Genomic DNA, 12,036 nt, shown 5'->3' on the forward strand with positions numbered 1-12,036 from the left:
GTTTTCTGACCCAGAGGCCTTTTTCCAATTGATATCAAATCTGATACCCAGTTACCGTGCCAACAGAGGGACAGAAGCAGAGGGGGGAAAGGAAAAACAGAGGGTCTGTGCCTATGAGATGAACCAGTCCAGTTAATCCACATAAAGGAACACATCTGGGTCAGATGGATAAAAAGAAGAAAGGTAAGCTCTCTGATTTAATACTGAAGGAATGCAGCTGATGGAGATGGCATTTCTACCATACCTTAATGTCGAGTTTCTGCAAAAGTAATAATGTGCTAAATGTTGTACCAAGAGAAGCTAATTTTCATTAAAAACTCAGATCCAAGCGTGATGCACATTAATAACAAGCCTAAGATAAAGCAACCATTGCATAAACGATCCAATTGTTCTGACAGGATCTGCTAAGGAGCTCCGACTCATGGTGGTCGGCAGCAGCGGGCCTTCCCAGTTCCAACTGACCAATGCTATACTGGGAAAGGAGGCATTTTCCAAGGATGTCACCAGCATTTCTGCCAGCATGAAGAATAAGGGACAGCTGGGTGGTAGACCAGTGGCTGTAGTTAACGGACCAAATATTTATGATAAAGACATATCTCATCCAAAGAGGGAGATGGAGCTGAGAAGGTCAAAGTGCTTGTGCATACCTGGTCCTCACGCCTTCCTAATTGCTTTTGACCTGGAAAACATCTCCCTCAATGACATGAAAACTCCCAAACTGCTCAAAAAACGCTTCGGTGCCAACTGTCTAAAACACTGCATGGTGCTGTTTGCCTACGAGGGAGATCTGGATGGCGCTGCATTGGAAAACAGGGTGAAGAAGACTGACTGGTACCTGAGAGAACTGATTGAAAAGTATGGTGGTCGTTTTCATGTTTTTAAGAAGAACTGGAGAGGTCGCTGCCAGGAGAAGGAGCTGCTGAGGAAGATCGAAGTGATGGTGGCTTCGCTGGGAGGCGGACACTTCTCTAGCAGGACTTTCCAAAAGGCAGAGGACAGTGTGAGGAAGGAGGAGAGGCGGCTGAGGAAAAAAAGGTCAGAGGAGATAGAGCGGACGTGGAATGAAATGGAGCAGCAGTACATAGCGAAGGATCTGCGCTTGCAGAAGGATGCCTACAATGCCTGCATTGGAGCAGAGATCCAAGCTAAAGCTGAGCTGGACAACGGGTGGCTCAGGACGTCGCTGGTAAGAGGCCTGGGGACAGGCCTGGTGGTTGGAGCTGTGATGGGTGCTCTGTTTGGTGCTATTGAGGGACCAGGAGGGATGGTGCTTTATGGTTTTATAGGGGGGGCAGTTGGTGCGTCTGCAGGAGGAACTGCTCAGGTAGCGATCAAGCATATGGAGAATAGAGTGTACCCACCTGTCAGACTCAACTTCAACTCAATCTTCATCAACCGCTTCTTTGCAGCTTCTCGTAGCTGCTAGATAAACAGTCCAGGCTCACCTGGTCCGTCCCTGAAGGTAAAGTGTAAAAGACCCTTCATCTGGTATGTAACTGACTGTGGAAGCCAGCGGTCTAGTGGAAAAACAAACGCTAATCAGTAAAAATAAAAGATTGCATTTTAAAAAATGTGTGATTGCAGTTTTTTGTTTGTACGTTGGGCCTGTCGTGAGCATGGGCGGCTCCAGTAAATTTTACCAGCAGTTGCTGTTGCTGGGGGGGGGGGGGTCAAACTTCCTGAATATGGCACAACATGAAATTCCAGTGCAACAAAATGAAGCACTGAAAAAGGTGAACATTTTTATCCTGCCTTTCAATATCAATGTCACGTATATATGACAACGCACACACATCACGTTGGGACCCATTTTTTGTTAAAGCTAAAATTAATATCAGTTTCTGCCAACAAAACGGCTCTAAAACAATTCATATGTAAATACTCGGCATATTTATTGCAAAATCTAATTTTTCTGCTGCTTCAGTGCTGCAACAACTGCATATTCATAAGAAATGATTATACCTTGTGTTTTACTACAGCGTTGTTAAAGCTTCAGAATATTAAGAATGCTTGTTTCAGCTGTGAGATTAGTCGATGGGATCAATGAAAAAAAACGTTTGTCACGGACTCCATGGAAACTTTCAGAGAATCCACAAAAAGTGGCTTCAATCGGTTTTGTTACTGACAGATTTGTGTGAGTTTAGAAAAGAAGCAGATGAGACGGTGTGTCCGACAATTTTGTTTTTCATCTGACAATATTAGTATGGGGTGGGGGGGGGGTGGGGGGGGTCTGTTTGTAGCCTGGCCTGCCAGACTCCTCCTCTGTTGGATTCTGGTAACTCACTGCTCCTGCTCCTGCCTCCCTCTGACTATGACTCTCCTCTGCCTCCTGATTAGTTTTATTGGTCTCACCTGCCCCTTGTTAACCTGCCCATGTGTTCCTGCTTTTCCCCTGGGTATGTAAACCTCCCGTCTTGTTTGTGTCAGTGTCGGGTCATTGTTGTTTGTCGTGTTGTTCTTGTTGTTTCCTGCCGTATCCTGCTATTAAATCCATTTTTATGTTATCTGTGCCTGCATTCCTGCCTCCTGGTCAGCTCCACCACACATGGTCCGCCGCCACCCACTCCACATCATGACACTCACAGGCAGAGAGGCACTTGAGAGGCGGGACTAGGCAGCTCAAAAATGACCAATCAGAAAAAAGACGGAAATCCCGACTGTACCGCAAGACTCTGTAGTTTTCTAGTTGTAGTAAAAAAAACAGCGTCTGGCAACGACTCAAACCTACTTTATTTGTTTAGAAGAAATGCTTTTAGCGCTTCTACTTGTGGTTTTAAAGACATCTGTGTCATTTAGAACAGAGGAAGGAGTCGCAGCAAACTCCGCCACTGTCTTTGTTGGTTATGAGAAACTGAGCGTCGCTGTGTGTGACGTCCGCGATGCTGTAGTTTTTTTTTTTAGCTGTAGTAAAAATGGAGTCAGACAACAGCGCAAACATCTTTGTTTAGAAACAAGGCTTTTAGCGCTTCTATTTGTTGTGGTTTTAAAGACATGTTCAAGTCCTTTAGAACAGAGGAAAGAACTCCACTTCAGTCACCATGTTTATGACAAACTCGACGTTGTGGTGTGTGACGTGTGACGTACGATACTCAGCGTTGATTGGCTTGGTTAGAATTCTCACGGGGCGGGGTTATTTGGATAGGAGAGTTCCCAGACTCTTTCTCTGTGCAGAATTAAACAGAGGAGGAGTCTGGCTGGCCAGGCTAGTCTGTTTGGCCTTGGTCCCCAAAATGCCTTGAAACGGCCCTGGGTGTGTGACTGAGTTTTGAAGGTGATCTGTATTGTATCAAAAGCATAAATATGACATGTGGATAACTTGTTTTATACAGGTAAAAACGTGTAGTGGAGATAAATCTACCTACATTTTACTTTCAAACACTTTGTTTTGTTTTCTTGTTTTTATTTAACTGTTTTCCTGTCCTGTCTGTCTCTCATCTTCCTGCATCTCCTCTAAACTCTCCAGAAAATCTGCTGCCTGGATTCTTACTTTTTCACCTCATCAGTTACTTTTGAGCAGACCAAAGATCTCCTGAGCGCAAAGCGGAGAGCGGAGTGCACTTAACCATGAGGGGTGGAGTTTCCACCGCTCTGAGCGCTGCCCTGTCTCTGATAACACACACCTGAGAACACCGGCTCTGAGCAAACAGGTGTTGGTTCCTCTCATGTCACCTGGAACTGTTCAAACAAGCATTTTTGTTCGGAAACAGCTCAGCTAGTAAAGGTAAGACCACCTTTCCTGCCCTTCTTAGCATTTTTTAGCTGTTCCATTAAATCCGACCAGCGTGATGTCATTTCTCTGAGTTATTTCGTGAGACTGCTGCGTAACTACAGCTTTACATGTTCAAGCACGATGGCGTTTAAACGTTTAAAACGCGGGTTTTAGGATTGAAGTTAGATTCTGGAAGGTTTGCGTGTGTGTGTGTGTGTGTGTGTGTGTGTGAACATCTCAGATCGGCCAACCTGCTCGACCACATATTTACCTGCTTCCGTTTATCGGCTTTGATCACAAAGAGCTCAAACACCCAGAACGCGCGGAGCTCTTCGGCACACAGGACCATGATCTGAACACCATGTTCTGATCACCATTCTGCTGAAGTTCACACAGACTCCCTGCGTCATTTACTGACACACACGTCCACGTTTCTGACTAAATATTCCTGACAAGTGCATTTCTCATGTACCATGTTCAGCGCCTTGGGCAGGGTCGCTCCGTCTGAACAGTAAAAGCAGTTTCAGAGCGTGAAGTTAAAAGTCAGGTCACATAAAACAGACAGCTGTGAAAAACACTTTGGGCATTTTGTTCATTCAGGTTTAAATTTGAACTGGAAAATTAACAAAATGTATATGTAATAAAACTTTATTATGATTTAATGGGAAAAATAAACACAGTAAAACTTAGGGTGACCAAATCCCAACGTGCTTAATGTCAGACAGAGACTATATGGGACAACGTGAAGTTCCAATGTAATGAGGAAAAACAAACAAACAAAATGTACTGCATTCCCGGCAGGTGTTAAAATGTGAAGGATGGGGGTAACATAAGAACAGTGGATATTAAAAGGGTTTTATTGTAACAAAAAGGTTCTAAAAACGTGCTAACAGATGATGACGGGCATTATAAAGATAATGCAAAACACAAACTGAACTCTCTAAAAGGTTAACATCACAACAACACCTGGTTAAAACTTTATTAAAAGCTTAACGAACAGAAGGCGTTTTACAGTAAAATCCCGAAGTTGATAAAAGTTGCAAAACAATATTGACCTAAAACACCTGGTAAAACATATTTTAAAAGCTTAACCGAACTGAAGGTGTTTAAAACTGAAGTCAATAAAATTGCACCAAACCAAGTTAACCTTAAAATCAAACTGCAAAAAGATCCCACTGGATCATCCAAAAAACTTATCACGAAGAGTTTAAAACTACCAAAGTTTAAAACTCATCCAAACAGATCCAAACGAAAGGGGTTGAAACCAAAACCGGGAGGACAGCAGAACCCCTGCACTGCTGAAGGCACAGCCTTTTTATGCAGGTGTGATCAGGGAGATTCAGCTCAGCTGTGCTCCTCAGCAGCCTGGGAGAGAGGAGAATGAGGGGCGGTGTCAGGCTGATCACTAGGGCAGGGTGATCCTGGCTCCTGCTCATCACTCAAGGCTGGCGGCCGTGACATGTACATTCTGCCTTTTAGCCCTAACATCACTGTCACATATACATAAAATGATTATTCTTATTATCCTCATATATTTCTTGTATATATTTTATTTGAATTCAACATGAACAAGCCTACAGCAAAAGCTTTACTATGTCACAGTTCCTCTCACGTTACCACAACACAACTCTGTAGTGGCTCTGATCATTTTAATAATATAGATAGGCCCACAATAATAAAAACATGCAGGTTTAAGCTGCTTTTCAGAGTTTTCATTGAATGTTTTCCACAACCAAATGACAGTATAATTACCAGTAATAATTTTAGATCTGTTTATGTTTGTTTTTTATTAATTTTCCATTAAAATCAGCATCGCACAGAAAAAATATCCATACTTTTTGCTATTTTTTTCTTAATTCAGAAACAAAACATTTTTTTAACATGACAACAAATCTCTTCTAGGTTTTAGGCGAGAGAATAAACATCAGCTTCTGATCTCTAAAAAAATCAGATCTAATCTAATAAAAGTTTCTTAGAGTTACTTTTTGCCTCAAATGTCTGAGAATAAGTGGTGAAAGCTTCCATTTATTCTCATTATTTCTTCACTGTGCTTTAAGGGGCTCAGCGTGTACGCAGGTATCTGAAACCGCAGCACCTTGTCTGTGTTTACCATGGACCTGTCTAATTACTGGAAAACCTGCTTTTGACCTCTTCACCTCAGACTCCTCGTCGAGACATGAGAAATGACTCAGAAACAACAAAGACTGTCGACTATCTCTGAACACGTTTCATTCATGAATTTACAGCATTTTCTCCTACGTGCTCGCTCACGCTTGTTTTGATGGTTCGAGCGCGTGCACGCTCCACACACGCTCCTGACCTGCGTTAAAGTCCCGCTCAGTTTGATTGACAGCAGCAGGCAGATTTTTCCAGCTTTTTTCTATAAGACTGAAACTCGACACGGGAAACTGCCAATAATGCGGGTCTTTGCGGGACATGAGTCTCAATTTGCGGGACACGTGAAAAGTAATGAAAATGCAGGACTGTCCCACACAAAGTGGGACATCTGGTCACCCTAAATTAGATCTGACCCCATCAAAGAAAAAAAGTAAGAATGCTTTCATCAGTTAGGCATTAATCTGAAATTATTGTTTGTTAAATATCATTTTATGTAATTTAATTTAAAATTTAATGTACATTATTACAAGTAGCACAGCGTTTATAGGAAAATCATTTATTATTTTGGCAGAAAAGCTTGTAGAAAAGCATCAAGATGACAAAATCAAACTGTTGAGTTTTTCTGTTGTCCTGGTCAGAACATGTCCTCCTCCTCCATCTGCCTCCTCCAAGAGAGACACTTCTTATGCTTGCTGTGCAGAGACGTCTTCACCAGCCCCGTGACAATCCCATGTGGACACAGCTTCTGCTCCTCCTGTCTTGGACAATACTGGACTCAGCGCCCGGTAAAGTACTGTCCCGACTGTAGGAGAGTGTTTCCCAACAGGCCTGACCTCTGTGTCAACCATATTTTGGCCGACATTTCTGAGAAGTACAGGAACACTCGACCTCAGAAGCAACCGGAGGAAGAAGTGGTAAGGTTTCCTTTATCAAACCTTAAATCACAGAAAACCACGATGCTGAAGTCAGTTTTATGTGTTTGCAGGTTTTAGATGTTGAGCAAATGATTCAGGATAGGCAGGACAAGATAGAGAAATTAAAAAACTCCCTGGAGCTTCAAAAGGTGAGTTGACATGTCTTTCAAATAACTTTTCAACATTCTGTTTGACTCATGATCATTTCCAATCAGAGCTCCTACCTCCGCGAGGTGCGGGAGAGTCAAAAGGTTTTCTCTGCCCTCGTGAGCACCATGGAGAAGACTCACAAGGCTGTTGTGTGTGCAATTGACGAGAAACAGAGGGAGGAGGAGAAGAGAGTGGAAACGTTGGTGAAAGAGCTCAAGCTGGAGATCAAGCAGCTGAAGATGCAGTCCAGCGAACCCGAGCTTCAGCCTTCTGATCAAAGTGAAGACATGAGGGATGTTTTATCCGTAAGTGGCCTCATCTACTTCAGACAACATCAGGACCCTGATAATGTCACGCTGAAGAGGTTTTCTATCTTGTAGCTCCCTGAGATGAAAGACTTGTCCAAGGTTTCCATAGAAACGGACCCTTGTGTTGGCGTTACCAGAAGAGCGTTGTCAGACATCCTGGAGAAAATTAAGATGGAAGTGAATAGACTCTCCAAAGCTGGTAATGCAGGGTCCTCTCTCTCATAATGTTGCTTTATAGATTGACAGATAACCTTATCTTCTGTGTTTGTGTCTCAGAACTCAAGAGAATAGAGAAATATACAGGTAAAGCCTAACGGAAAAGGAATGTTTTATGCTGCAGTCCCACAGAAACAGCTTACGTTTTCTTCTTGTTTCCCCCTAGCGGACATCAACCTGAGTGCAAAGACAGCCCACCCCTTCCTGTTTGTCTCAGATGACAGAAAACAGGTTCGGCACACTGGCAAGCTCCAGGAAGTTCCTGATAATCCCAGACGCTTCGACCGTGTGGCCAACGTGCTGGCCAAGGAAAGCTTCAGCAGTGGGAGATGCTACTGGGAGGTGGAAGTCGGGGAAAAGGTGGAATGGACCCTGGGTGTTGCCAGACAGTCCATAAACCGAAAGGGCAAGTTCACTGTCTGCCCTGCTAACGGTTTCTGGACGTTGAGCCTGAAGGCCGGGGGCCAGTACGTTACCAACACCTCTCCGGTCTCCTTTGTGGCTCTGGAGCACCGGCCCAGAAAGGTGGGGGTGTTTGTTGATTACCCTGAAGGACGCGTGTCCTTCTACTGCACAGAATCTGGAGCCCACATTCACACTTTCACAGATAAATTCAACGACAGGATCCATCCTTTCTTCAGTCCCGGCCGGCTGCACGGTGGCAGGAACGCCGCTCCACTAATGATATCATCCAGCTTTTGTAGCATCTGACCTTGTGTGTTTTGTATGTTTTTTCTTTGTATTTATCTTTTTAGAATAATTTATTTACCAAATAAAATGTGTTAGCCCATCTTTAATGAGCTGCATATTTCTTGGCTGAAACTTGAGACAGGTTAGGAGAGGAACAAGGGAGTGAAAGTGGCCCAAGAGGAGATAAAGGGATTGCTGAGGTGGACGGGGCTGCAGAGTTGGGACAGGGGTTGATGTGGAGCTGGGCGGGAGGGCACCAGGAAACAGCGGGGCATTGTGTTTATACACCAGGCACTGGGAGACACACTCAAACACATTCACACACTGACACACACAAGCGCATGCTTCTGCCCACCAGCGCACAGACTCGAGCTGGCATCTCGGAGGGCAGCCTCGTCTCCAGTCCAGGGTGTCGGAGCTGGTTGAGCCTCTCTGCTGCTCGGACACAGGGCCGTCCAACTCTGCCACCTTCCTGCTAACTGCGCTGGATCCTCAGGGCGTTCCCAATTCTAGGACTCTACTGCTGGGAATAAACAAGCAACAAGTGGAACATCTGAAAAGGGAACAGAGAAGCTCCAACAAGCTTCTTTGGAGGTAAATACTAAAAACCTCAAACGAATCTGTCCTCATTGGATTCACTTTGTTATTAAGCTACCCAAATAAAGAAGCTGTGGGTGAGTGTGGGTGGTGTTACTTCATGTAAACTATAATAATATGTACGACGGAGTGAAAATCCAGGGATCCACTGGAAATATTCAGTTAGACTTTTGTTGCATCTGAAATAGTCTGTTCCGCCTCTCTGTGATTATTTATTTGTATGAAATTCTGAAACAATTTTACAGATCATTTGTCAACATGAGACCACAATTAACCAGTATTTTGGTGGAACACATCCTAAACATCTGGACTGATCTTGAGTCCCATACTCAACAGATGCTACAGGTCCTGCTGGCCCACTCCACAGGCTTTCATGAAAGCTGCTTGTGTTCAGAGCTCCTTCATGTTTTTCTGAGATAATCCACTCACCCTGCAGGGCGTAGCTTTACACCCACTGCTGGGTCAAAGAAGGCCATTATCTGCAGCGCTCACTGGAGTCCACCCAACATGGGCCTTTCAGTTTCCAAATATTTCTGTTGCTCAATTAGTCCCTAATGCCATAACTAAGATTCGATGCATTTGTATGAAATCTGGCAACTGATGCAGCTTTGTTTTCTGAATTTCAGCATCCCCTTTCTTGTGAGCTCTCATTAACATCAGCACCACAGACAAAGGACCCAGAAGTGGACTTCAGTGTTTCTTTGTGGGACTGACCTCCTGCAGCAAAGACTGACATCAGCTCAAGACTTCTCCATCGGATTCAAGTTGCATCCTCCTCTCGTCATGGCAACCACAGGCATGCAGCTGCTGGGCCTGATCCTGTCCTTAGTGGGCTGGGTGGGTGGGTTTATTGTCTGCATCATCCCCCTCTGGAGGGTCACAGCTTTCATCGGTAACAACATAGTGACGGCTCAGATTATCTGGGAAGGTCTTTGGATGAATTGCATAGTGCAGAGCACTGGAGAGATCCAGTGTAAGGTGTATGATAGCCTGCTGGCTCTGCCCAGCGACATGCAGGCAGCCAGAGGCCTCACCGTGTTCTCCGTCCTGCTGTGTGGTCTAGCTCTGACCTTGGGGGTACTGGGAGTTAAGTGCACCAAATGCATAGGCATTAACAGCGTCAAGGCCCGCTTTGCTCGCATTTCTGGTGCCCTTTTTGCCATTGCAGGGTTCCTTTACCTTGTGCCTGTCTGCTGGACTGCCCACTCCATCATCAGGGATTTCTACGATCCACACGTGGCGGCTCCGCACAAACGAGAGCTCGGCCCTGCTCTTTACATCGGTTGGGTGGCATCAGCTCTGATGCTCATTGGGGGCTCTCTGCTCTACGTGGGGTCAAGTCCTCCTGGCATCCCAGGCTCCCCCACCTTCAGCAGTGGAGAAAGTAGTCCCCGTAGGGCTCCTGCCACACAGGTCAAAGGTTACGTCTGAAAACCCTCAGATCCACCTTAAACGATGACAAACTTCTTTTATGGCTCCATGTAAATTTGCTCTTTGTCATAATTTTTAAAGTAATGTTACTCCAGTTTACTTTTGTCTTTGTAAATCTGCACAATGCTTTACAGGGAAGTTCACATGTATTTTATAATTTCATACCCAATTTTTTTCTATTAACATGTTTTCTGTTTGTCAGTAAAACACAATAAAAGTTGTTTCCTCTGCTGAGGAAAATGGTGTGGGCACATTTTCACAAAAGCAAACTCCTCCAGCTGCAAGTGTCCAGAGAAATACTGATACACAAATCATAGTAGTAGTAGTACTAGTAGTAGTACTCACCATAGTAGTGTTTAGAAATAAAAACAACTTTTAACAAAATATTAAAACGTCATTGCTGTTGAATGAAAGAATAATAAGGGATGTTTGTACATCTGCCAATGGCACCATATTGTTGAGAAGTGTGTGTGTGTGTGCGCGCGCGCGCGCGTGCACAGTGTAGAAGAGAACACACAAACACACACACACACATATATATAGAGAGAGAGGTCAGCTGATGACTTTATCTCACTCAAACTTAATAAACGTAAAGTTTTCCAATCATTTTAAACATTTATTTTGGTCATTTTAGTTACGTTCAGACATCAACTGCGATCGGTAGAGTTTTGATGCTCATGGTTTTTCTACCCTGATCTGTCTGCTACATGAAACATCCCACGATGCAACAAGGAAAAAAAACTTGCTTCTTGACATTTCAGTCATTTCTCGCGGAAGTTTCATTTAAATGACTCATACAAAAAGTTTCAGAGACATCCATTTCCTCGTTCCTGCGTTGCTCTGTCAGACTGTGTACTCTCCGTTCGCGACAGCAGAAGACAGAGCAGCACAATAACACTTTACAGAACAATACAGCACCATGACAACAATGGCCAGCAGTGTTCCGAGTGCCAGGTAGTGACTCATGCCTGACCTAAGCGAGCCTGTACCAGCGATGGCGGAGCGATGCTGTCAACACTGTAAGGCTCTGCCATTTTAACTGTTAGTTGGAAGCACGGGGAGAGACTGGTGCACCATTTAGATAGTCAATAATCACAGGAGTGTTCCGTAATCGGAAGGTTGCAGGTTCGAGCCACGCTCAGTCTGTCGCTGTCTTTGTGTCCTTGGGCAAGACACTTAGCCCTCCTTGCCTGCTGGTGGTGGTCGGAGGGACCGGTGGCGCCTGTGCTCGGCAGCCTCACCTATGTCAGTGTGCCCCAGGGCAGCTGTGGCTACATGGTAGCTCATCCCCACCAGCGTGTGAATGTGTGTGTGAATGGGTGAATGACTGATTGTGTTGTAAAGCACCTTGGGGGGTTCTAGGACTCTAAAAGGTGCTATATCAAATACAGGCCATTTACCATTTAAAATGACATCAGCAACTCTTGACAGTGAAAATAAACCATCCATCTGAAGCAATCATACAAGTCAGCGTCACTGAGATCACCTGTGAATGACACCCTCGTAATCTCCTCTGACCAATACCCTGTGTTGGTATTTTGTTTGGATTTGAAATCAGAGAATTCATCAAACTAGCAGGCAAGAAATTATATACAATATTACTATTTGTCTGTTTCAAGTGAGAGCTGAGGTTGACTTTAAATGTTTCTACCACTGAAAGCATTGGTGAACAGGTGATTTGCTGCACCTGTAACCACACCTATTTCATTCTGAGGTTCCTGGACAGCAGGAGAAGAATTAAACCTCTGGAGGTTAGGAAAATTAAGGTTCCAGGGTGTGAAGTTACTCTGATCTTTGTGTTTATCATCCCTCTAGAAATTAAGATCACTGTATATAATACTGGGATATGTAAAGTAAATTAGGTTGGCCATGCTAAAATAATTATTCTGTAATTGTAATTGTC

General features: G+C 44.2%; 3 protein-coding genes across 3 annotated transcripts; all 3 read left to right on the plus strand.

Moving 5' to 3' along the window:
- Positions 1-164: 164 nt before the first annotated feature.
- Positions 165-1,622, plus strand: LOC129160829 (GTPase IMAP family member 9). Its single transcript, XM_054737871.2, has 2 exons — positions 165-183; positions 399-1,622. The coding sequence occupies exons 1-2, from the start codon at positions 165-167 to the stop codon at positions 1,424-1,426; spliced, it is 1,047 nt and encodes a 348-aa protein (XP_054593846.1). The 3' UTR covers positions 1,427-1,622.
- A 1,954-nt stretch (positions 1,623-3,576) lies between these two features.
- On the plus strand, positions 3,577-8,212 carry btr02 (bloodthirsty-related gene family, member 2). Its single transcript, XM_015974771.3, has 7 exons — positions 3,577-3,721; positions 6,466-6,741; positions 6,813-6,890; positions 6,957-7,196; positions 7,272-7,398; positions 7,476-7,502; positions 7,582-8,212. Exons 2-7 carry the CDS (start codon positions 6,469-6,471, stop codon positions 8,124-8,126), a joined length of 1,290 nt encoding a protein of 429 aa, XP_015830257.1. The 5' UTR covers positions 3,577-3,721; positions 6,466-6,468; the 3' UTR covers positions 8,127-8,212.
- A 202-nt stretch (positions 8,213-8,414) lies between these two features.
- Positions 8,415-10,373, plus strand: cldnk (claudin k). The gene is made up of 2 exons (XM_015974772.3): positions 8,415-8,699; positions 9,329-10,373. The coding sequence occupies exon 2, from the start codon at positions 9,486-9,488 to the stop codon at positions 10,131-10,133; it is 648 nt and encodes a 215-aa protein (XP_015830258.1). The 5' UTR covers positions 8,415-8,699; positions 9,329-9,485; the 3' UTR covers positions 10,134-10,373.
- Positions 10,374-12,036: the final 1,663 nt, after the last annotated feature.

The sequence above is a fragment of the Nothobranchius furzeri genome, chromosome 5 (genome assembly GCF_043380555.1).
Source record: "Nothobranchius furzeri strain GRZ-AD chromosome 5, NfurGRZ-RIMD1, whole genome shotgun sequence".
NCBI lineage: Eukaryota > Metazoa > Chordata > Actinopteri > Cyprinodontiformes > Nothobranchiidae > Nothobranchius > Nothobranchius furzeri.

Excerpts from the sequence above, each read along its gene's own strand:
- cldnk (XM_015974772.3), top strand. The coding sequence starts at position 9,486 with ATGGCAACCACAGGCATGCAGCTGCTGGGCCTGATCCTGTCCTTAGTG.
- btr02 (XM_015974771.3), top strand. The coding sequence starts at position 6,469 with ATGTCCTCCTCCTCCATCTGCCTCCTCCAAGAGAGACACTTCTTATGC. Across the intron at positions 6,742-6,812 it reads AGCAACCGGAGGAAGAAGTG|GTTTTAGATGTTGAGCAAAT; the intron begins GTAAGGTTTCCT and ends ATGTGTTTGCAG. Across the intron at positions 7,503-7,581 it reads GAGAATAGAGAAATATACAG|CGGACATCAACCTGAGTGCA; the intron begins GTAAAGCCTAAC and ends GTTTCCCCCTAG.